Below are 26,167 nucleotides of genomic sequence, written 5' to 3'. Positions count from 1 at the left end.
CATTACTCCCCAAAGTTAGTCTAGTTTTTCTAGAGCACTTTCCATACTTTATGGCCTTGAAGATCGCTAAAGTTTAATACTGGTAATGCGGTACTGCTAGCTCAGCGGGCAAGCAGCAGCCAGGAAGCTCAAGAATATTACCGTTTATTTCTAATTTAAACAAAACAGAAACCACTCATGGACTAGAAGTCTGCATGCTAAATACCCAGGGGCGGCTCCAGACACCTGTGTAGCAAGCGCGTGCCTGGGGCGGGGGGGAGAGGGGGGCAGCAGTCAGGCACCCTTCGGCGGCGTTTCTGTGGGTGGTCCGCTGGTCCCGCGGTTTCGGGAGCAAGTACGCCAAAGGCGGATCACTCACAGAGCCACCGCCGAATCCGCCTGACCAGCGGACCTCCCGCAGAAACACCACCGAAGGCTGCCTGACTGCCGTGCTTGGGGCGGCAAAAAACAGAGCCGCCCCTGTAAATTCCAACCTAAAATGAAATCTGATACAGGGGTTTTAGACAAACTGATAACCCTCCACTCTAGCACTACGTATGGAGCATCTCCATTCATTCCCACCATGCCAAATGTTTGCAATAAAAAGGGTACAAAAGAAAACAGAGCCAAGTCAAGGAGACCATGTCATACAAGCTAGGCCGAGGCAGCGAATGCTGTTACTGACCTGCCTGCACAGCATTCCTGGGTAACCAATCTTAGGAGATGCTTCCATTCTTGAGAGATCATGTTACAGATGAGCAATTAAGAATTAAAATAGCTGTACCTGTTTAAGCATGGGTTCGAACTACAATCAGCTATCATAGCCGAGGATAGCTGGCATGTCATCACTGGAGAGATGCTGATAAGCCCCTTGTTCCCTTAGTCTGAGAAGGCTGAAACTTCCCACACCCAAAAAGTAGGCCCACTTCTCATTCAGGGGCCAGTACTCTATTTCTTCCATCTTTCTTCCCAGGATGGGGATATACCAGGCTACGTAAAGGAACCTGACCTTCCTAGGCAGCTCACCATGTTACATGACATATTCCAAGACCTCTCAAGGAAAATACCTTCCTAGGATAACCTACCATACCTCAAACATGAGATTCTACACTCTGCTTCTCCCTTCATCCCCCTGCCTTTCAATATCTTTCCAGGTTTAAGCAATCATGGCAGCCACAACTGCTCCTCAGTATGTACTCTCTCTCCCTCAACTAAGAGAAGCCAGGACTAGTTTTCCTAACTTTGGGGACCCTCAGAAACCAATTAACTTCTAGAAAATGAGTTAGAAAAGCTGAGGAGTACTTACCATATGTGAACATGCGTGGAGAAGTGAGCTCAATATTTGGCAGAGCTCCCAGATGATTCAAGACAGCACACCTATAACCATTTTTCTGGGCATAATCAACAAAGGTACGGATGTACTGCTTCTCGCTGTGATTAGCAATTCCAGGGCAGATGACCATTGTGACATCCTCTGCACATTTAATAAATGGGAGAAAAGACAAAGCTCAGGTGCAGGTTGAAGTGACATTTAATCAAGCAGGTTTTTAGGAACATTCTATTTCAAGTCAATGGGAGAGCTTTGATATAAGGACAGCTAGAACATGACTTTGCTACCAACCAAATAAAACTGAAGTTAGCCTAGTATGAGGTGGGGTGGCAAAACTGTTAAGTGCAAAGAAAATACAAGCATGCAACTGTTATTGAAAAGGGAGCTGCACAGAATTTCTTGAGCGACTTACTGAAAGTTTGCATCAGCAGCTCTACAGACAATTCCTAGAGCAGCGATTCTCAAACTGTGTGTCGGGACCCCAAAATGGGTCACAACCCCATTTTAATAGGGTCGCCAGTGCTGCCTTGGACTTGTTGGGGCCCTGGGCCACAGCCAAAGCCCCATTGCCCAGGGCTGAAGCCAAAGCCCAAGGGCTTCCGTCCTGGGCAGCAGGGCTCAGGTTACAGGCCCCCTTCCTGGGGCTGAAGCCCTTGGGCTTCAGCTTTGGCCCCCCTGTCTGGGGTGGCGGGGCTTGGGTGGGCTTAGGCTTTGGTCCCCACCCCTCCAGGGGTCATGTAGTAATTTTTGTTGTCACCACTGTCGTGGTGCAATGAAGTTTGAGAACCCCTGTCCTAGAGGCAAGAATTCTATACCAGCTAGGAACAAGTGCTTTTTCGACAATACACATTAAATATTTTCCCCTACCAGTATCTATTGTCATTGCTAATTCTCCAAGAATTCTGAAGTCTGCTGCTGCCCCATTCTACAGACCAGACAGCATGCCCCTCGAGGGAAATGAAAGATGTTTTTCCCAGGGTACATTATTGATACTAAGTCTACGTCCCCTCCAGGCTCACTGGAGGAATCAATTTAGGCCAAAAACTGGAAGCTCTACTATAAGTAGAGACACATCAGAGGTTTATTCACTTTAGTTTTGCTTTCACAGAAGTTAAATAAGGTGGAGGTAGGAGATACAGAAGTGTAGCTGCTATCACCCCATATCCTGTGAACAAACATCTTGTTCTGAAATACTATTTCCTGCATGTGTCAACATGGTGAGACATCCTTTGATTAGGGTAGTCTAGACTAGGCAGGCTTCTACAGCAGAAGCAGAGCCGCCCGGGGGGGGCAAGTGGGGCAATTTGCCCCAGGCCTCACAGGGGCCCCCCACGAGAGTTTTTCAGGGCCCCTGGAGCGGAGTCCTTCATTCGCTCCGGGGGCCCCGGAAAACTCTCATGGGGCATGGGCCCCCGGAGCTTCTTCCGCTCCGGAGCTTCAGTGGCAGTTCGGCGGCGGGGGGTCCTTCCGCCACGGGACCCGCCGAAGTGCCGGGTCTTCGGCGGCGGGGGCCCCCTGCCACCGAAGACCCCAGGCCCCCTGAATCCTCTGGGCGGCCCTGAGCAGAAGTATTTATTCTACAATAACTGAACAAAACCTTCTCATCAACCCCAAGATTAAGTGACAAAAGCAACGTGAAACTGCTGGAGTAAAGGTCTCTGCTTACTTTGAGGGAACCTATACTTACTTACTAGCTAAAAACCCTACAGTCAAAATATTCCCCTAAGTGAACGTGGCCTGTCTGACATAGAACTCATGACCAACTACTGTCACCATTCAGCTTCTTTGTTCCACGGCCTAATTATCTTTCAGAGGACCAGCTAAGGGCTTGACGTGCTCTGACGTGGACAAGCACATCGTTACATCTCCGGAAAGTCAGCTAATGCATTTCTGTGCTTTGTGTGTGAGCAAACACAGTAATTGAGGTCCCAAGACACTGTCATGCAGCGCTAGTTATCAAACAAGAGAGCTTTAGTTCTACATCATGCTCACTGGCAGCCTCTAGTTACTGCAAAGTTTTGCCTCCCATTAGTTTCTCTCCAGCTCTACAAATGACCTGGACCAGAATGACAGCGATTGTCACTGTGCAGCATCCCACTACAAAGTGAAGATCCTGTTTATTTCTGAAGAGAACCCCTTTGAATTAATTAGACAGAATAAACATCCTTTTCTGAGGGCTCAATTAGAGCCACAGGCTGCAAGTGAAGCCAGCTACTGAGAAGTACAGTTCACATTGTTTCAGTGAAATCCAAGTTCAACAGAATCATGCTGGTACCAGTGAGCCAAAAGGTCGAGTTCCCCCTGACAGCATGATGTTTTAGTCAAATGAAGATGCTCATTGATTTCTGATTTACTAGGGCAGTAGCTTCCTATCCTACAGATATAGTTACCCACGGATGTCTGGAATCACCTTGTTTTGTACCCTACACTTGTCTAAGTTCTCCTCTTTTGGAGATTCAATCTTGGGTCCAGGATGACTTTGGAAAAAAAAGTTTAATTTAAAACTGCTTTATGATAAGATCCTCCTCTTCTAGAGTGCTGTAAATACAGAGATTCCCCTTTGCTCACTCTAGAGAGAGCAGGGATCTGCACTGACTTTTTATCTCAACCTTATCTGGCTTGTGCAGTCACTAATGATGGTTCTTGAGGATTGCCATCTAAATAAGTGTTTCCACTTCATTGTGACTCAACAGTTCCCATAGCAGCAGCTAAATGTTTTGGCTTGATCTGTGCACTTTAACTGTTTGGGAGCTTTTGTAAAGGTTGACCCACAGCCAGGAAAGCCAACACCCTTGACCCTTTGGGCAACTCCGAGCATACGTCATAATATGGAGTTATTGCTAACCTATCCCATTTTATTTTCTGAAACTTCTTGTTTATTAAAAAAGAGACCCCCAAATTCAATTCCCTCCTATCCACACCAGGATGTAAGGCTCTACAATGCAAGCTGTCAGTTTTAGAGTCATTTAATCTTGGGAATATAGAACACATCCTTTACTGTTCTAAGTGCAAGTCTGACACCACAGGCCATGAAGCATGATTTTCCCAAATATCTGTAACTGACCTTTTAGGGCCCCTGCTCTGAAGTTCAATATATAGGTACAGAGCAGTGTGGATTTTGTAAGCAATAGCCAATTTGGGGGGCTATGAGTCCTCATCTCCCCCATCCATTGAGTCAAAGTTAGCCCCCAATCTTTCTGGCTTTCTCCAGGACAGCAATGTAATTTTTCCAAATGTACTTCAACAAATATTTAGACAAGTCACTAATCAGACAGACAAAATCCATGCATTCCAACGTGGTTGTTTGACTAACCTCTAATGCAGTGTTCAGCCAGGGGCTCAAAGAGGTCAAAGGTTGCTGTCGCTCCATCTGACATTGTGAGGTACTTGCGAAGTCCATAAGGATGTGGTGATCTCACTCTCCCCATCTTCCCATAGAGAGCCGTCTGGATATGTCCACTCTTCCCCCAGATCATGGGTGGAATGTACCTGTGAGGAGAGAGAGGGAATTCAGTTTTGTAGTCTTGAGCTTTTAAGAGTCAATTTGCAATCCTCTGACACACCAGAGACATTACCTCCATCACTTCCTGCGGTTAGCTGAACAAGGTTGAAATATATTTGCTACAATGATTGGCAGTGCTGTAATGAGCAGCTTTGACAGCTCAGAGACGAAAGAAAAGGACGTCTCCATAATGAAGTCTAGTTAGCACGGACAGCAGAAAGGCCAGGCTCCAGCACATTAAGGTTTTAGTGACAGAAGTAGTGTACAAATGCTCTTTCAGAAACCAATCAGACCCTTGTGGTCTACTAGTGCCGTAAAAATGGGGCAAGCCACCTTTTAGTGTAGATCAGGTTTGAAGTGGTACAAGTTGCTTAAACTGACTTTAAATTAGTCAGCAGGCATGAAGCCAGTTAGAAATTTGGACCCATACAGACACTCACTGAGCATGAGCACAAGGCCACATAGGAAGTCAGTGCCAAGCCAGTTTTAGGACTCCGGGGTATGGCTCTCAGTCCCATCCATGCCAAGTCCATTAGTATGCCACATGCCTTCCTGACAGGTGGTGGTGGCTCAGTGCTTGTACAGAACTCTGAAGAGCACAGTGCTAGATTAGTGGCAGGAATGTTATTGGGCCACTCGGCCTCTCCTGCGGCTAGATAGGACTAAACGGAAGGAAAAAAAAAAAAAAAAACACAGGACAACCCTTCATTGCAGGGAGCTAAATAAAGCATTTCCTGCCAAAGGAGGGAAGCACATCTGTACTAAGCTTATCAGGAGCGTGCTAGGGCTGGATGCCAGGGCAGATGGCTTTTTATCTCTGATTTACTGTTCCTCAGGAACCCAAGAGGAAAATGTGGAGGGTTGGGGGAGGGGCAGGAAGGGGATGGTTTTATCCCTTTTGCTAACACACTAGCACAGCTGGCAAGAATTCACAGTTAATGAGAGGCATAAAGCTGCACAGGCCTGAAAGGTCAGACACCTCACCACCATGCAAGGGGGACAGAGGCTCAGCGCATGTTTCAAAGGGATACAAACACAAATCATCCCTTCACATGAAAAGCATGAATATGATTCATTAACTAGAAGGAGAAAACTAGTCCCAGAGGACATAGGTCAGCATACATCCCAGTTAGGAGCCACGTTCCTACTATGCAGGGCATGTTACACAAAGCAAGTTTAAAGAACAGCTGACAGCCTCTTGGGAATCCGAGAGCGACTGTGGAGTAACAGCTCTGTGATGTTTTCAGGAACTTTTGACATTTGCTTCCTCTTCTATTGCTCCAGACCATATGAAGCAAAGTTCTTGTTTTCTTGAGCAGGGGGTGGAGGCTTAGCCAAAAGCAGGAGGAGAGCGTGGATTCCTCCATTCAACTTTGCTGCTTAAACAGTAGCAATAACTCAATAAAACGAGACCTGAATTAAAGCCTTTTACACCAATGCACTCCTTCACAGCTCTGCCCCATCCTTTCCCCTCCCCTTTCACACCAGTCCCTTCTGCACTTCAACACTGAGTGTCCCCACAAAAACTACTTTTTTTGTCATTGATAAAATATAAACTGGATACGTAAGGAAGACAGACACGTTCCTATAACCCTGACTGCCTTGCTTGTAGCATCTTTAGATTGCCAGATCTAGTCTTCCTATGTCTGTACAGCCCATAGCTCACTAGGGGTACTACTGCAATAAAGTTATTCCTATAAAAACATTTTGTGGACTCACTGAACATATAGATTACTTTCCACAAACAAGATTCTTTGGTACCAAGTCTTAAATTATTGCAGAGACAGGGATTTTATATACACACACAAAAAATCTTAATACAACCATAACTAGAGAATTACTGTTAATGCTTCAATATTCAAAACAAACAAAAAAGAATTAATTACATTCTGTTAAGATTGCCAAGTGCAATGCAGCAGACGTACTATCAAAAATGTAATTCTTACAACTCCAAACATAGAAGGGGGTAGAACTCACAAGCTAAGAGGAGACAATTCCAACACTGATCTTCACATTCAGTTTCACACAGCCTATTAAAGGGAGTCAACTTTATCTCCTATTTGGTTACTAGCTTATTAACAGAGACAGCACTGAAAGTACAAGTGGTTTCCTTGAGCAGTCTGGCTGTATTTTTATTCTGTTCCGACAGATGATTAACTGCCAGAAATCATATCAGGTTCTGTTCCAAAGTATGATTTTTGGCAGATAACCATATCAGGCTGGCTTTCTGAAGACCCTTGTGAACAGCTTGAAAGCATGCATGTGGGAGCGCAGCTTCCAAGCCAATGCTGCGGCCACATGCAGGGCTTTCCCAACAAATCAAGAGGAGCTGCTCTGGGGAAGTCAAATCAGCCGGAAACTGCAAGAGTGAGTGAGTGAGTGAGTGTGTGTAAAAGAAGCTTCTCCTCCATCATGTGCTGTGGGGAGGAGAGGAAACGAGTAAGGAATAGCCCCAGTTCTCTCTGCCCCCACACCCTTCCCTCCACCCCCAAAAACCAGTCAAACTGATACCTTTGCTTAAACCAGAGGTGGACAAACTACGGCCACATCTGGCCCACGGGACCGTCCTGCCCGACCCTTGAGCTCCTGGCCAGGGAGGCTAGCCCCTGGCCCCTCCCCCGCTGTTTCCCCTCCCCCGCAGCCACACGGGCGGCACTCTGTGCGGTGGGGTTGCGCGCTCCAGCGTGTCTGGCTCCGTCCGGGCGGCGCGGCTGCCAGACATGCTGTTCTGAGCGGTATGGTAAGGGGATCAGGGCCAGGGAGTTGAATAAGGGGCAGAGGGTCCCAGGGGGGCAGTCAGGGGATAGGGAACAGTTGGCAGTTGGATGGGGCAGAGGTTCTGGGGGGTGGTCAGGGGACGGGTTGGATAAGTGTAGGATTCCCGTGGGCCCTGTTAGGGGGTGGGGGTGTGGATAGGGGTCAGAGCAGTCAGGGGACTGGGAGTAGTGGGGTTGGATAGGGGGTGGGGTTCTGGGGGCGGTGGGTCCCGGGAGGGGGCAGTTAGGGGACAAGGAGCAGGGAGGGAGGGTTGGATGAGTTGGGGGTTCTGAGGGGGCCAGGCTGTTTGGGGAGGCACAGCCTTCCCTACCCGACCCTCCATACAGTTTTGCAATCCCAATGCGGACCTTGAGCCAAAAAGTTTGCCCACCCCTGGCTTAAACAGACTGGAGCAGTTGCACTCTCCCCTATTCACTCTAATAGTAAGTGAATGGAGCTAATGCTAATGTATATATGAGCAGCAAGCATCAGGACATGCACAAGTAACTTTATCCCTACAAGTATTGATTAGAAATATAACAACTATTGTTAAGTAGAAACGTACAACTAGTGTTCACACATCTTTCTATTAATAGTACTGGATTGCAGAATAGTCTACAAGTGAGTCAGTTTAAAAGTCTCAAGCTTGAGGAACTCGCTAGAGGGCTCTCTGAAAAGCCTCATCTCAAATTATTTTTAGTTGAGACAAGGGTCATATTCAAATGCAAAACTAGTAGATTTACTCTAAAAGCTACTGCTGTAAATTTGGGGAAGAAAATTACTCATACATACAGATTTAATCCCTGCTTTAAATGCTGATTTCAGCAGAACCTTAGGGTACGTCTATACTTACCTCCGGGTTCGGCAGTAAGCAACTGATCTTCTGGGATCGATTTATGGCGTCTTGTCTAGACGCCATAAATCGATTCCGGAAGTGCTCGCCGTCGACACCGGTACTCCTGGTCCGTGAGAGGAATACGCGGAGTCGACAGGGGAGCCTGCCTGCCACGTGTGGACCCGCGGTAAGTACCTTGTAGTTTGAACTAAGATACTTCGACTTCAGCTACGTTATTCACGTAGCTGAAGTTGCGTATCTTAGTTCGAACAGGGGGGTTAGTGTGGACCAGACCTTAGCTCATAGGGCCTATAGTTCTTCCATGATACAGTGCCAGAAACATACATGATGTTTCAATTTCTCACAAAAGATATCCCTTCCATTTGTTGGGAGAGCAGCACACACCAGTGCGACTGATAATACAGCTTAACTCCCAGTAGCTTCAGTATGTATGTATGAATCGCACCCCATTCACATTGCCCATGGGACAGGAGTGTGAAGAGGGAAAAAGAGTATTAGAAGAAAGGGCTGATCAAGTGGAGCCCATATCCCTCTCCACTGGAGAGTAGACCATCAGAGCTGAATTTTTTTTTTTAAATGAATAAAGAGATTACAGCTACTCTGAAAGTTTCTACAGGCCACAGTAATTCTGAAGCCCTATAAATTGTGGGAATATCTCTTTCAATCTAAGATGTTGTAGAGAGTCCCCAAACCAACACAATAAAAAGCCTCATCTTCCTTGGGAAATGCCACCTCCTTTACAAATGTGGCAAGAAATCTGCTTGAGGAGCACCTCAGAAGTACCCAAGAAAGAGAGCTGCTGCTCCAACTCTTCAACCATTAACTCTTTGAAACCAGCCTACTGAGATGATCTGAAGGCACAAGATATTCCTCCTCCTCCTTATTGATCTAAACCAGCGTTTCCCAAAATTGGGACGCCGCTTGTGTAGGGAAAGCCCCTGGCGGGCCGGGCCGGTTTGTTTACCTGCCGCGTCCGCAGGTCCGGCCAATCGCGGCTCCCACTGGCCACAGTTTGCTGCTCCAGGCCAATGGGAGCCCCGATCGGCCAGACCTGAGGACGCAGCAGGTAAACAAACCGGCCTGGCCATCCAGGGGCTTCCCCTACACAAGCGGCGTCCCAAGTTTGGGAAACACTGATCTAAACATTTTTCCAAACTATGTATAAAAGCAGCACTGGAAATTAAATACAGCTATTTTAGTATTGCACATATACATCTACCCCCAAATGCTTTTGAGAGCTACACAGGCAATAGCAGAGACTTTGAAGGTAGAGGACAGATTGAGGGGGAACTGGAAGTCCAGAAGTTAATCCCTTTTTAGTCATGCAGGACATAATCAATACATGGCCACTTTGCTTCATGCTGCTTTAACATCAGGGTGTGGTCATTTATGCTGCTGACTTTGTGCCAAGAGATAGAGGGATGTCAGAGTCAGACATGCAAAACTCTAAGCTAAAGCAGGAAACATTGAACTTTCCTCCAGGGCATTCCTCGATATAAACAAGGACCTTGCACAGCTGCTCAGTGACAATAGGATGTTACAGTCTATCTCTCAAGAGTTCAGATCCAGTTTGACATGTTTTGCCATTCTCCTGTGCTTACTGCCCTCACTCCATCCCCTCAGCACAGTGTTGGAAGATACATTTGAAGAACCCCAAAACAAAAAAGGAAGGCATTATACTGAGACACATCCTTCCTGCAAGTGTACATTCCAAGAAGGCATAAAAATAGATTCCAACTGAAAAAAAACAGGTACTTCTACAAGAAGCAAAACAGAGGACAGAAGCCTCAATTGCTTTGTTTACAAAAGAACTGTTACCTTGTACCATGCAAATTATCCCCTAGGGTATTTTCGAGATTCTATCATCCAATTAGGAAGCTTTTAAGAGAAGCTACAACTTCATATGCTAACTGCATATATTTTTTTTGTATTAGTCAGACATCTCTAGACTAGGAGAGGTGCACTGGATCTGGGTGACTGCCAGCAGCACTGTACAGTATGCCAGCTACCCCAAGATTCTTCAGCAACTATGCACGTAAGAGCAGATTGAGACTTAAGTCTAGGACCATAGGTGGGGACAGAATCTGGGTAATGGTAACATGCTGGGCAAGAAAGATGGAACTGAACAAAACTGTTTGAGTTTTATTGTACAATCCCATTTTATAATGGCATAGATTACTTGCTAAAACAAGAATGTGAAATTGCATTGAGATGGTAGTACACAAGCTGTATGGGATTCCATGGGCAGGGTATATGCAGAGAGATGGCCGAAAACCCCAAAGCTATATTAGGCAAGGCACAATCCATTGCTGGAGATATGGCTGATGAGACACAAGGACCAGCTCTTCCAGCACGGAAAAAACTGACTATTTTCTCAAAATCATGATATTCTGCTTTTGTAAAGAGATCTCAAATTCTGGTATCTATATTCCACATTAGGAGGTAGTTTATTTGGCATTTTTACTCCTTTTCTGAGGCTGTAGTACTTATTTGAGTTAGATATTTAAACACTGAAGAAGAGGGGCCTGGATGAAAGGGTCCAAAACCTTGGACTGGCACCAATTAGCAGTTATAGCCCGAGCCACTGGGATTTCACAGGATAAGACACAATATTATCAAAAGGGACAGGTACGTTTGGGAGAGAAGTTGCTACACTTCTATCCAAGCAGGGACAGACAGAAAGTTGCTGCTGCCAGGAAAAGGAAATGGGTTCTCAATGGAACTACTTCCCACATCTTCATCAGCATTTTGTTCCCTTACAAATCTTTGATTTCCACACTCCCCCACCCAACAAGACTGTTGGAAACCAGGCTCATCAGTCTAGCAGAGGCATGTGTTCAAAGACCTACATACTCCCATTTTCCTACAGCCCCACCCCAATGTTTACTTGTTTGTAACAGCTGATTGTAGAGGCCCAAGATTTTCTTGGACAACATTTTATCCAAATAAGTTTTAATAGAAAGAGCAAAAATATAGCCATATGCTTGCTGGGCCTAACACTACTAAGATTAGAGGTTATTTTCAAGAGTTTAGGTACCAAGGACATAGCCTTAGAGTGAAGAAGTAATTGGTTTGTCTAACTTTAATATGGTTCATATGTTACCTGTGAGAACTGGCATGTCAATACTACTGCGCTTGTGGAACTAAACCAAGATATTGAGCTCCTGAAGAGACTAATGCACATCCTACTTCATGAACATCTGACCCCTGGCTTTTTCTAGAGCACTAAGAACAGTTCCCTAATAGAGCGATTCCAAGTCATCCTGCATTCTTATCTGCAAGAGGGAATCCTTCCGCTTTACTCCTACCTGTCTCCCCATCAAAACTTGGAATGAATGCAGTCAGCATTAAGCAGCAAGCCACTCTACAATGGGGATGCAGGGGGAAGGGAGGGAGGGAAATCAACTAGCTAAGGCCTCTGGAGTAGATATTTTTTGTTGTTGTTTGGAAGGAAAAAAAAATGTTCCCTTGGCAACTATGGTTGCAGCGTCCAGTTGCTGACAGACTGTTCAGTGCTGCCTTCTTAATTAGAAATCTACGACAGCAGCAAGCTCCATTTTCACTTCTCCCCTTATTTACATGCAGCCCAGTTTACAGTTACTATCACATATCCAGTCATTCGGATGTAACAGCTTTGGTGACCCTGTAGTGCCACAGCCACAAGATCCTCCCAGAGGGGGTGAGCCAGGACACCATTCTAGGTGCCCATCAGTGTGTGCAGAGCTTAAGCTTTCAATTTTATTTTATTTTAGGTTCATAGTCCATTCCTTCTCCCCACCTATGCTATGCTTCCAGCCTCTTATCCTGTCATCCTAGATCATTGCTGTCAATTTGGAAGTATTTCTCTGAGGATTGATACTCCTGCCTTCAGGTTAGAAATGATTATGTAAGCACTGATCGTAAGAGGGGTGATTCCAGAATGGCAGTTTGTTTCACAGCTCCAGTTGAGTTTTACACTTCAGCCTGCCCAGCCACAAACCCTAAGGTAGTTTACACAGTACACACTGAACGTGCATGTTTAGCAATCTTATGCCTCAACAGAAAGGATTACGTAAAAGGATGCAGCACAGGGATCCCAGAGATTGTGCAGGTATGTTCACAGGCTGCCTATGTGCTCCCCACATCTCCATTCGAAATTCATGCCCGCTTCATTCAGAACAAGATTTGAGGTTCGGCAAAATCCTATTTCTTGCACCAAAGGAGTCCGGGAAGCAGAACTTGCTCTCTGCACAGTGATTTATTCTATTTCACTCAAGCTCTTGGAGGCGAGCAAGCGAAGAGCCTTTTTAGGCACATTACCTTAATGTAGCATGCAAAATGCTCAGCTTTTCAGAAGACCCATTAAGTGGCTGAGCAGAGTTTAATTTAGAAATATCTCGCTGCTTTGCTTAGGGCAAGGACATCTTAGCATTAGTCATGTGTTTACACTTCTGTAGTTAGACGTTATAAAAACACTCACTAGCCTTGAATGACCAGGCTACCCAGAATAGTACTTTGATGCCAAGATTAGGTTCCTTCTGCTGGAAATGAAGAGAGCTAGCCTAGGAACACATAAGGAGCCATCTGCAGTTTAAATAACCTCCTTTGGACTCCTTTACAGGTCAACAGCCACTATATCAAGGTAACATTACTAGAACAGGTAAAACGCAATCTTACCCAGCCTTCATTTTAATCATCTCCTACCAAAGCTTCAGCACTTTACTCAATGGATTTTTCCACTTGTTCAGATAGTCCCCAGTCTCATTGTGACAAGGCTATGTGCACAAAGTCCCCCACACAAAATCAAAGCCACAGAAGCTGGTGGCCAAGAAAAGAGGAAATGCCTAAGGAGGCTAGTACCATCTTGGAGAAAGTTTAGCTTCTTTCATATCAAGAGGAAGAAGAATTCTATAATTCTATATAGAAACAAAGATCTAACATTAGGTAACATCTCTCAAAATCCAGAAGTTGGATGCTTCAGTGGAAAAGGAGAAAAATCCACTTATAGTGAAACAAGGGCAAAATAAACTGGATTTAATTTCAAAAGATTATAAATTTATCCATAAAAACAGGGACAGCGATACTTCGTATTCTTCATCCCCAGATCTCAAAGTGCTTTACAAAAAAAGGCACATAAAAGAGCTACGAATTACTGTAAGTTATATTGCCTCGTGTCGCAGGCTGGAATAACTGGAAAATAAATCCAGAGCCTCCAACCAGTATGCAGTAGGGTTACAACAGGGTGCAAGAGACCAACTATTTCTTTGTCCAAGTCAGAGGAACTGTGGGGTAAATTATTTCTATACATTATAGATGAATCTGACTAGTGAGTGGATGTAGCTAGTTAAGACAGGAATGTGTTGAGGGAAAGCTACTTGTTTTTCCTCTTTCTTGGTGTCATCAACTAGGAGTCAAATCTTTAAATGAACCCTAGCGAAGCTGGAGCATGTTTATGCAGGGGTGTTGGTGGTCTTTTTTTAATCTTCTAAGCTACTGCTTATGAAGATAAGAAATATCTTTACATTGATAAATAGGGTAGGAACGTCTTCCTTTCGGAAATCCCTTCCAACTCTTTAGTAGTACATCAATTATTACAATAACCACAAATTCTTACCTACTGAAGTTTTCAAGTTAAGCCAATCATGGACTTAAACTATAGACCAAATAGACAGGGTCTTAATTTGAACGGCAAGCTCTCTGGAGTAAGAGCCATTTTACTGAGTTTGTACAGGCCAGAGTTCAACACAGTCTGACTGAGGCCTTGAGTGGTACTGCAACACGAACAGGCCAACCACAACCACCAAATAGGTTCTGCTCTGTGGAACAAATGGTAACATATCAGAGCTATAAGAATCCAGTCAAAAGGTCACTTGGCTCTCCATTTTTTAGATAGGCCTTCACTAAAACACTTGAAGGCTTATCGTGAAGAATTATGCTGTCTGCTTCTCTTAATGGTGAGTTTAAAAAAAAAAAAACTCCTTGGGAAACACCCACAACACAATACTGTGGTTAAAGTCTATGTAGGACTGGCAAGGACAGTCCTGTGAGTACACATCTTTATTTATAGAATTGGTGTGACCTTCAGTTTTACTATTAGTAAAATGACAAATCATAAAGGGGCGGAGGGATAGCTCAGTGGTTTGAGCATTGGCCTGCTAAACCCAGGGTTGTGAGTTCAATCCTTGAGGGGGCCACTTTGGGATCTGGGGCAAAAATCAGTACTTGGCCTGCTAGTGAAGGCAGGGGGCTGGACTCGATGACCTTTCAAGGTCCCTTCTACTCCCAGGAGATAGGATATCTCCATTAAAAAAAAAAAAGGCATGTCCATGCTATGCACTGTGGTTTATCACTACTGCTGCAGGAGGATACGTTGGCAGTGACAGCTAGCCAAGCATTATGTTCCGAAAGCGCCAGCACCCCCACCCTCTGCAAGACACAGAAACAGCCTACCCGTTTTCAACTTTATTCTGTACAACACTGTAAGAAATAGCAAGTCATCACAGGAAATATTTTCAAACTCAACCCAGCTGAACAGAAACACCTTCAATAGTACAGCATGAGTATCAAGTACTGGAAAAAGACAGCCAGAGTTTTGTTTAATATGGAGGATCAGGTAGTTGTTTAAGGACAGTATTCTGTACGGGAAAGAGCTACAACAGAAAGCTGCTCCCACAAAATCTCAACAGGCAACCAAAACAGAAGGGCACGTACCCAGGCAGATGCTTTTAAAGCCCATTAGAACTGAGCAGCACATGAAGGATATATGTCCTGCATGGCATGATGCAGAGAAACATGGGCTAGAGATCAGACCTACATAGTTTTGTTAGATTCCTTGCCTTCTCTCTAGAGCTGGCAAAATGGGTGCACCTGCAGAGAGGCTTGTTAGACATGACCCATTAGAATTCACTCAGGAGTCCATAGTGGGCCCATCATGGTAAGTCCTACCTGGTAGGAGACCCAGTTTTAAAACTGTAGCTCCCACCAACACAGTTAACATGATGTGTGGTCTTCCAGTGGGAACAGGAACTAAGATTTCCCAAACTGTACTACAGAGTCCAAGGAGATGACAAAGGCTCCTTTTAGCTTCTCCATCATGCAGCTGCAGTATAAACCAAAGGAAAAGAAATACCCTGAAAGCAGCTTCTCATTCTCCAGCCTAAACAAGCTACTCCAGTGTAGGACAGCATGTCTCTCCACTGTATCAAGGAGCATTGGCAATCTTGTGTACTGATCAAGAATGCTGTAGCATTTCAATAGGCTGTTTACAGTTTTATTTCTCCTTTTGTAAGGAAGGCTAGAGACACTAGAACCAAAGAAGTCTATGCTGGCACCTGCACAGTTTCTGAAACCTCCTGGCCAATACTCAAACTCTCACTTATGACTACCAGAGTGAGACTGGAGCAGCCAAATTTGAATCCAAGTCCAAAAGGTACTAAGTACCGAACTAATGAGTTCGGGGTGGTTTACCACAGGACCTTGTTCTGGCTCATCTAAAATGACCTCCCTGTTATGATCAAGTCTGCTACAGATTACTAATACCCTGACCAATGACAGACATCCAAGGCAGCACATTATAACTTCTTCCAGTAGATATCCTATAAATATCCTTTATGAAACTTTACACCACCCGCAGACACCAATGTATTTCAATAACTGACCACTACAAATCAAAGCTGACAAGAAAGCAAGTCTGGGATTGCTGGTTACCTACTATAGTAACTGACTTACATGCCCTGTCACTGATAGGTACATAGTGTTAAACTGATAACTAGCCTGAACTGGCTGAGTGCATGCACATCCTGTTATATAAACACCATTAGGATTTGTGAGCCTATTTTCAGCACCATATGCTTTGTGTTTGTATAATGGAAACCTAACCCCATACATCAGTGACTGAGGCAGTAAACAGTCCCTCTGGGAGAGCAAGAGGAAAATATTTGTTAGAAGTGGACATGAGTTGGTATTAATAGAACCAATACCAACAAATCAGTTTCCAGGTTAAGTTTTGGTGGCTTGCGGACAGAAGATTACAGTTCTCAGAGTATGCTACTTTTTGAGTGTTCTGCAATCTACTTTTCTAAAGCAGCTCAAACAAAGCACACAAAACTATTCTATTTTTATTAGGAAGTGTCGGTGTTCAGAGTCTCACACATTTAAAAATGGACATTAGATACTTTGTATTTCATGTGCTGTACATTTCAACTGAGGAGCTTAGTGCTTTACAAGCATTAACCCTTACATCACTTGGAGGTGTTACTATGTGCATTTACAGATGGGTAAGGAGGCAATGGAGTTAAGTGCTCTGCTCCAGGTTACAGCAAGTCTGCTACCAGGTCAAGACTAGAACCCAGGAGTCCTGTCTGCTAACTCCCATGCTGTAACTAAGAGGCTACACTCCCCATTCTTTCAGGGTGGGACTAGAGGGAGAAGTGGTCCAAGTTTAGGATTTTTGGACTTTCTCCCAAGAAGACTGATCTTGGAAACTTTATAGTCATTACCACTTTGAGAATTCTTTCCCAGGTGTCTGGCTGGTGGGTCTTGCCCAAATGCTCAGGGTCTAACTGACTGCCATATTTGGGGTCGGAAAGGAATTTTCCCTTGGATCAGATTGGCAGAGACCCGAGGCAGAGAATAGTTGCCTTCCTCTATAGCAGGGGTCTCAAACTCAATTTACCTTAGGGCCAGTGCCAGTCCTCAAATCCTCCCAGTGGGCCAATGTCACTCATGCTGCCCAGAACCTGCCTGAAGCTCTGGGACGGAGTTTGGGTGGGGGAGGAGGTCTAGAGTGCAGGCTCTGGGATGGAGTTTGGGAGTGGGAGGGGGTATGTGGCAAGGGGGTGCAGGCTCAGGGAGGGAGTTTTGGGGCTGGGGATGTGTGGGGAGGGGGCACTGGCTCTGGGAGGGAGTTGGGGTGGGAGGGGGTGTGGGGGAAGGGGGCGCAGGCTCTGGGAGGGAGTTTGGGAGTGGGAGGGGGTATGTGGGAAGGGGGCGTAGGCTCTGGGAGGGAGTTTGGGCGTGGGTATGTGGGAAGGGGAAGGGGGTGCAGGCTCTGGGAGGGGGTCGGGGGTGCAGCGCTTACTTGCGGCTCCAAGGTGGGGTGGGCCAAGGGGCCTCAGTGTGCTTCTGCCCCCAGGCACCGCCCCCACAGTGTCCCATTGGCCGCAGGGGCGCTCGGAGTGGGGGCAGTGTGTGGAGGCACAGCCCCGCCCTGCCCCTGGGCCGCAGGGAGGGGCCGGCAGTCACTGGAGCGAGCAGGCAGATGCCACTCAGCTCTGCTGCGCTGCCCCTGAGGGGGGAGTGCCCGGTGGCGGCAGGTGGGGCTAAGGGAGAGACCCGGCCCCAAAACTGCTCGAGTCCAGCGGGCCACATTGGAGAGGCTTGCAGGCCGCAGATGGCCTGCGGGCCAGGAGTTTGAAACCCCTGCTCTATAGCATGGCACACAGGTCACTTGCAGATTTAAACTGGTGTAAATGGTGGATTCTCTGTAACCTGAAGTCTTTAAATCATGATTTGAGGACTCCAGTAACTCAGCCAGAAGTTAGGTGTCTATTACAGGAGTGGGCATGTGAAGTTCTGTAGCCAGCAATGTGCAGGAGGTCAGACTAGATGATCATGATGGTTCCTTCTGACCTTAAAGTCTAGGAGCTTGCTTCCTATTCACTACCTAGGTAGAAGAGAAACTTACAGATGATTCAACCTCCCTGGAATGATTCAAAAAGTCTTGAAGGCTTCAGAGCCCTTAAATATTTAGCAGCAGAGATTCTGCATCAGCTCAGCTGGCCTGTTGCATATTTGGAGTCTTAGCTGTCGGATACAAAGCCAAAATGAAAGCTATTTGGGGAGCTTCATACTTATATTAGCCTTCCTGTGAAAAAAGCCACTGCAGACAGCAGAAATCTAGTCTGTGGAAGTTGTCTACAGAGACAGGAAGCACTTGCATTGCAAAAGGGGTTTCCCTCAGCTATGCTGCATCCTCAGTTTTTTTTTTTTTTTTTTTTTTTAAGTACAGTTTTATATAAACACAGTAAATTTCATAAGCTATATCCCCAAAAGCTTTATCATTAGAGGCAAGGGAGAAGTGTTCCTAGTCAAACCGATGAAGTGGAGTATCATGGTAGTCTTCTGGAGAACACGAGCTGCTGAATGAAAGTATGGTACCAACCATATGGAAGATTGGAAAGTCAGTGCTAGATGACCATAGGGAGAGGGGAGTGGAGAGAAAAGGCCTGGGCTCCAATCTCTCACAAATCCACAGTGGATTATTTATTAGCGTCCTGCTTTACCATCAGATTAGTTCACATGTCCCTGAGGCTGCCAAATCATAACTTCTCTTTCAATTAATTTGTCAACTGTTTGTGTTAGGTAAAACACTAAGTGTTTGCTGTCTTTTCCTTGACCACTGTTGGAGAATGGAGGGAGGAGACGAGCATAAGACAACTTGATATTTGCTCCTTTCAGGAGGAGGAAGCAGCCAAAGGACAAAGCATGACAGTATGAAATAGTATTCTGGTGCCAGGCAGCATGACTAGGATATAAAATTACTACACAGGCAAAGGATAAAAGGGTAAAAAAACCTAGGCTGTATTCCTGGGTGTGCCTTCAGCATGTATTAAAAGGCTTTTTACAGTGTCATTTTCCTAACCCTGGCCATATGAAACATGTTTGCAGTTTTAAATCCTTGATGAGAAGTCCTTGGGGGGGGGGGGGAGGGGGGGGAGGTCTGGGAAGGAAATAGATCTCCTGTGGTTGTTATCAGTCTCACCCAAAGAAACCAGAGAATGGATATACACTGGCACAGCAAGAAAACCCACATACCAAAAAGCATAGCCCAGAAAAGGCACAACCAACACAAGATGTGCTTGTTTAGGTGAGAGTCAGACAACAGAACAAGTTATAGTCCTAAAGCAGGGGTAGGCAGGGGTAGGCAACCTTTCAGAAGTGGTGTGCTGAGTCTTCATTCATTCACTCTCATTTAAGGTTTTGCGTGCCAGTAATACATTTTAACGTTTTTAGAAGGTCTCTTTCTAGAAGTCTATATTATGTAACTCAACTATTGTATGTAAAGTAAACAAGGTTTTCAAAATGTTTAAGAAGCTTCATTTAAAATTAAAGTAAAATGCTGATCTTACGCCGCCAGCCTGCTCAGCTCACTGCCAGCCTGGGGTTCTGTTCACCTAGGCCGGCAGCAGGCTGAGTAGGGCCTGTGGCCGGGACCCCAGACCTGGGGGTGGGTGTTTCAGGGGTCAGGGCAGAGGGCTGGGGGAGGGGGTGCAGGGCAGAAGGCTAGGTGTGTGTTGGGGTTTGGGGGTTCAGGGCAGAGGGCTGGAGGTATGGGGGTGAAGGGCAGAAGGCTGAGTGTGTGGGGGGGTTCAGGGCAGAGGGATGGGGCTGTGGGGGTGCAGGACAGAAGGCTGGGTGTGTGTTGGGGTGGGGGGTTCAGGGCAGAGGAATGGGGGGTGCAGGGCAGAAGGCTGGGGTGCTCGGCTCGTGGGGGTGCTCCCAGCCCCCTGCCCTGAGTGGCTCATGGCAGGGGGCTGGAAGGGATATGCCCTGTTCTACCCCCTTCCCCCAGGCTCCGTCCCTACCTCTCTCTGCCTCCTCTACGGAGCTGTGTGCACGCTGCCGCTCTTCCCCCTCCCACTCGCTAGGGCCATCAGCTGATTGTCCAGGGACGGAGAGGAGGAGGGGCAGGAAAGCACCACACTGGGGGAAGAAGCGGGGTAGGGGGGAAGCTTGGCTGTTGCAGAACCAAGCTTCTGCCTCCTGCCCCTGCAGGGGAGAACGGTAGGCGGGGGGGCTGAGGGCTGGGACCACGTCAGGGGAGCTGCGTGCCACTCAGAATCGGCTCGCGTGCCGTATTTGGCACGCGTGCCGTAGGTTGCCGACCCCTGTTCTAAAGGAACAAGAGGGACAGCAGGTTGCTAACTTAACTGAACTTGTTTGGAAGCTGGTGACAAAAGACAGGTGCAAATTTGGTCATCCCAGACAGGAGCGGTGCCAGGGTTTTTGGCGCCCTAGGTGGGGGTCCTTCCGTGCTGCCGGTCTTCGGGGCACTTGGGCGGTGGGTCCTGGAGCGAGTGAAGGACCCGCCGCAGAATTGCCGCCGAAGACCCGGAGCGCGGAAGGACCCCTCGCCGCCGAATTGCCGCCCCCCCCCAAATCCTGGTGCCCTAGGTGACCGCCTAGGTCGCCTAAATGGAAGCACTGGCCCTGATCCCAGAGCACTGAGAGACTGACAGTCACTGATCAGGATACAGGAGCCTCAAAGCAAGAGACAGTGCTGCTTAAATTATGACTGTTAAGACCTGCTGCTACCACAATATCGGTTATAAGGTATTTCCATTTGATGAACAAGACAGAGCCAGACAATGAAAACAGTGGAATGGTGGATAGGAGGGCAGACGGGGATTTTAGCAATGTACCACATCTAATTCCTTTCCATTGGCTGGGCCTGAAGAGAGTCCACAAGAGATTAGTGGAGATCTTGTAGCTAACTTATTTGGGGATCCTGTTACAAGCACCACTGGCATCTACCAGTCTCAGGTATCTAGCTGGAAACAGGCTCAGGCAACTATGAAGCTCCTCACTAATTCACTTAACACCAGCTGGACTACTGAAGGAAGGTACTAGGTTTACATCCCAGTTTGTGGTTCATGGAATAAGTCTGTCAAGAAAAAAATAATAGAATCAAAGAGGAACATGCTACAGGATTACACTTAGTAAGGCACTGAACATGAGTGGCATGTCTGATGAAGACACTCTGGACTCAGGTTTCTCTCAGAGTTGGACTAGCCACAGCCAAGTTTCTAAAATCAGATTCAGTAGCTTCTGTGTCAGATGCTTTCTGTTGATGAGTATAACTAAAGATTTTGAAAGTTATATATGCAGCTGAAGGCTGTGAAGCTGGGACTAAACCAAACCCTTAGAAATCATTTCAGGCATTTCCTACAGAGTTTTACAAGACAGCATCCAAATTATTCTCTCATTTTTACCCACATGTGTTCCCTTTCCTGAAAGCTCCCTACCGCCAGTCGCTCACTCACTTTAATAATACCTGTTAAGAGGACACTACTTTTCCAACATGTACACTGAATTTGAAGTTGTGGCTGTCTGGAAGCCAGAGTGTGGTCTTCAGTTCACTACTATAGAGAAATAGCTGCACCAGTGGGGGATTTAACAGAAAGCTGAGTACAGACACAAAGGAGAAGAAATTGTGGCACTTTCTTTTTTCTTCAAACATGAATGCAAAGTAAGTTTCATAATCAGCTTCCCTTATGCTCTAAAACAGCTAGTATTTAATCAAGCCTTACAAGATACTACAATGGAGTATGAGCACAAGTAATTCCCATGTAGTGTCGGTTAATTACTCTTGTGAATGATTTGCAGGCACATTTACAGAGATTTAAATATTTGTTTCCTGAAAGTCTCTGGAAATGGAAGTTAAAATAAATCCTTGTCTATATGTATTTCATTCTTAAAATTAAAGACGTAAGAGAACCACAGTACCCCTCCCAAAGGGAGGGTACCTCCTTTTAGAGAAGAGTTACAGACTGAAGAGAGTCCCACTCAGATCAGAGTTTTGACACCATGGCTTCCGTGAGAACGTGGACGGTAAACAGTGCAATATTGCACCGGCTGTTACTGTCATGTTAAGGCTCTGTGGAAAATTTACTTCTGTATTTCCTCCAGTTATTGCACAACAGAATTGCAATCTTTAAGTGTTGCATTATCCGTGTTCTTGATGTTTATATTCTAGAGGTGTCTTAGAAAAGGGAGGATCTAGACTTTAACAAAGATGAAAGTCAGAGATAGACAGGGAAGACCAGTGCCCCTTGCAACAGCCTGTGTTGAGTACATCCACCTGGACCCCACCTTCCTCTGGAGCACTGAAGGTCACAAGTCATGTGCCTTCAGAACGGCTGATTAGCATAATCCTGTGTATGTGATCAGAGTCACTGGAGTAGAATCTCTAATCCCAGAGAGTATTTGTTAACATACTGTACTTGACCAATCCATTGCCCCCTGACAAATATTTCTTGCAAATCTGGGAACAGATGGATGGTCTTGGGCTGCAGCGCTGGATTGGGATTCAGGAGATGTAGATTCAACTCTCAGTTTTGCCACAGGTTTAGTATGTGAATTTGGGAAGTCACTTAGTTGGAGCCTCAGTTCCCAATCTGTAAAATGGATAGAATACTTTCTTCCTCCCACCCTTCAGTCCGTCTCTTTAGCCTGTAAGCTTTTAGGACTCAGGCTGTGAACCGTTGTGTTTGCACGGCACCTAGCACAATGAGACCCCAAATCTTGGTTGAGGCTTTTAGATCCTATTGGAATACAAACAGTGTTCCTGCTATCATAGAAGCCATTAGACTTTTCACACTCAAATAAAAGTTCAGGTTAATTCAGTAACCCCTGAATTCTAACAGATTGAACCAGTCAATCAACACAGTGTTTCAGAATAAGGACCTCAAGATATTTTCCGTTCCTTGTGTATAACCACTTAAGAAGCTTTAAACTGAGGTCAGTTTCCTTCCAAAGCCTCACACACAAGTTCATGTAGATTCTTCCTCAATGTAACAGGCCAGTATTAAGCATTTGATTTTATTTCTCTCTTTTTAAAAGTTACGTCGACTTTGCAGACAGCAGAGTAGGAAAAGTTTTGGCCTGATAACTGCAGGAGTGACCGTTTAAGGTAACTAACAGTTGCTAGTTTGACAAGCCTCCCTCTCAAAGAAGAACTGGCAAGAACCAGCATGTCATTGCTTTCTTATTTATTAGACTGCTATGAAAGAGATCTGCTTTGCTCAACATTTGGATGGTTTCACCCATCTCTGAAATGAATTGCAGGCACTCTGACAAATGGATTGAAAAGCTCTTATACTGCAAGTTCTAGAAGTGACAAAATGCTCTGACTCATTGGAGTGTAGGAAGTTATAACATATTCCCTACTCCTCCCACAGGAGGAAGCATGTTGTGCTGGGCCCTACTCTTCCATACTGGGGAACACGTCCCAATGATGTAAGCCAAGACACTGACTGGGTCAAGGACTGCCTTTCCATGCATTTGTACAGCACACAACACAATGTGTATATGTCTATACTGCAGCGGAGAGTGAGCCTCACAGCCAGGTAGAAAGACTTGTGTTAGCAGAGCTCACACTAGCGTGCTAAAAAGAACGGTGTGGACATTATGGCACCGGCGGCCGCTCAGGCTACTATCAGAGCTTGGATGGCTACCTTGAGCCTCCACCAGTGCTGCTACATTGGCCCAGCTATTTTTAGTGTGCTAGCTCAAGCCCTACTAGCACAAGTGTGACTACCCGAGCTGAGGGGTTTGCTCCCAGACATGCCCAATGAGGCCTGGATCCTGGGGACCCTGGGCAATACTGTAACAATCATTTGGAGGGGCTTTTTTTATGCCATCAAAAATAGGTCCCTGCCCTTAGTTCTGCATCTCAAAAGAATACCCTGCCATCTATTTCTACCCAGGTTTATGGTGTTCTTGTACAACTGTATGCAGTGGGTTGAGAATAGCTAAGCTCAACTTCTCTTCACTGTATAAAACAGTTCATTAGTTATAAGGCGGTATTTATCACTCACTCTTTGGTCAGAAGCGGGCAGGATTTGAGCAGGAAGCGCGACAGAGCGGTGTCCTGGTAAATGAGATCAGGAGGGGCAGTTGGGCTCTTTAGATTCAGGCAGCGAACGATGACATACAGAACAGCGGCGACTGCAGCCAGCTTCACCCCATCGAACACTGCTGGCAGCTCGGGGGTTTCCAGCATTGCATTCATTTTAAATCTAGAGACAAAGAAGAAGTTTAACCTTTTTGCAATGTATTGACATATTTATACAGCAAGTCAAGCTGCAGTATGAAATACAGAATCCCACTGACAGTGCTATAAGCGGGGGGATAGCTCAGTGATTTGCACATTGGCCTGCTAAACCCAGGGTTGTGAGTTCAATCCTTGAGGGGGCCATTTAGGGAACCGGGGTAAAAATCTGTCTGGGGATTGGTCCTGCTTTGAACAGGAGGTTGGAATAGACCTCCTGAGGTCCCTTCCAACCCTAATAGTCTATATTCTAAGGAATGCTTCGCTGCACAAATAAATACTCCCATGACAGGGTCCACGCAAAACAAGTCACATCTGGAGTTGCCTTGCATTCTATGACTCTAAAGGGTCATCTCATGTAGCTCTGGTACAGACAGGGGGATCAGTTAGGGAGGGAGATTTATTCCTATTCAGTGTTGCATTATGATTTCAATAATGTGGGTCTCTTAAGCATCAAACACTGCCAAGATCCCGAAACCACTAGCTGACCGCAATGTCTCCAAAGAATGCCCAGCACAACTGAAGGTGGGAGTGGTGCCATGTTTTGGGAAGAGATGAGAAACCAAGACATGCCCAATTTCTCCTCATAGTAGGTCAAGCCATAGTTCCACACAAAGTCCCTAGAACTGTCATACCACTGTATCACTCCACACCAGCTTGGAAGGAGCTAATGAGGCTGAGAAGGGGGAAGTTAACCAGGTAGACCACAGCTGAGGGGAATTTGATGGACTAAAAAAATCCCCTGAATGAGGACAGAGCCCATCTGGAAAGGAATAGGAGGGACTAAGATAGAAACCAGAAAACTGGCAACAGAAAGGGGTTGCAGGGAAGCAGTCTGCAGTCACACCTTGGTGGAAGGGAGGTGTGTTTGGGCCTAGAGTTTTAATCTGCGGCAGGAGCGGCGGAAGCTCCCTAAAAGTGTGTGTGTGTGGGGCGGGGGGACGACTATTGGCACCCACACTATGGCTCAGGCCCCACACCAGCCTTTCCCCCAAGACCCCTTCCCTGCTCGCTCCACCCCACCCCCTCCTCCACCTCCACCTTATGGCCGGTAAAAAATGTGAGGGCATAGCCCCCCCACTTTTAAAAGTGATGGGGCCATGATCCTCTGCCCCACCTTGTTCTGGCACTCCTGATCTGCAGTCACTCCCTGGGAGGAGAACATTTGGGCTGACAAACCCAGAGGGAAACCAGAAGACGTAGGAAAGGCTCAGGAAAAGTCAGCAAGGTTTAGGATGGTGCAGTTCTTGGCTGCTGATTAGAGGACCCCTGAGCTGGAAATGGGAGAAGAAGGCAGGCCTGAGTGTGCCTACCAGCCACTAGGGAATGAGAAGACTGCCTGGGACCCTTTGTATGGAAAGCCGAAAAGGTTTCCCCGGAAGGGAAAAACGCACAGTGACCTGGCCAGAGGGCCAAGCCACAAACACAGAGCACCCAAGTCAGAGAGAGTGCGAGAGAGCAGCAGGGCATGCAGCAAACAGCAGAAAGGAGTGTTGGACCGGCCTGGAGCTAATCCCCAGACATGGCCAGAAGGAAGCGCTCTAGCAGTGAGTGGACTCAGAGACAGTCTAAATCCTTCAGATTGTTTGAGGATAGGAACACTGGAATGTGTGTTTGGTAATGGGATACCTATTCTTTAGAAATACCGAACACCCCAGAGGAGCAGTCTGGGTCAGTGGATTTAGAGACAAGTTTGACATGATGACACTATCATGAAATAGCATCGAAGTAAACTCCTTCTCACACTGAACTACAAGATAGATTAGAGTAAACACAATCATGTTATCTGAATCCTCCTTATCATTAAGGCTATATTTTAGTCACGGGTATTTTTAGTAAAAGTCATGGACAGGTCACGGACAGTAAACAAAAATTCATGGCCCATGACCTGTCCATGGCATTTACTATAAATCCCTGACTAAATCTGGGTAC

General features: G+C 46.2%; 1 protein-coding gene across 3 annotated transcripts in view; it reads right to left on the bottom strand.

Annotated features, from left to right (window-relative positions):
* ABHD2 (abhydrolase domain containing 2, acylglycerol lipase) overlaps positions 1-26,167 on the bottom strand; it is a 67,497-nt gene that overhangs the window by 26,940 nt on the left and 14,390 nt on the right. For 2 of the 3 annotated variants that reach the window (XM_005294893.5, XM_024102928.3), the window contains 3 exons: positions 24,003-24,203; positions 4,623-4,798; positions 1,286-1,453 (listed from right to left, as the gene is read on the bottom strand). In XM_005294893.5, coding sequence (XP_005294950.1) covers positions 1,286-1,453; positions 4,623-4,798; positions 24,003-24,196 — 538 coding nt within the window. In that variant the 5' untranslated portion in view covers positions 24,197-24,203. Of the gene's footprint in view, positions 1-1,285; positions 1,454-4,622; positions 4,799-7,322; positions 7,407-24,002; positions 24,204-26,167 lie in introns of those variants that run through there. The other variant, XM_065559301.1, reaches the window with a different exon arrangement.

The sequence above is a fragment of the Chrysemys picta genome, chromosome 10, assembly GCF_011386835.1.
Source record: "Chrysemys picta bellii isolate R12L10 chromosome 10, ASM1138683v2, whole genome shotgun sequence".
NCBI classification, from domain to species: Eukaryota; Metazoa; Chordata; order Testudines; family Emydidae; genus Chrysemys; species Chrysemys picta.
Note: the sequence above shows the minus strand (reverse complement) of the source record. Positions and strands in the feature narration are given on the sequence as shown.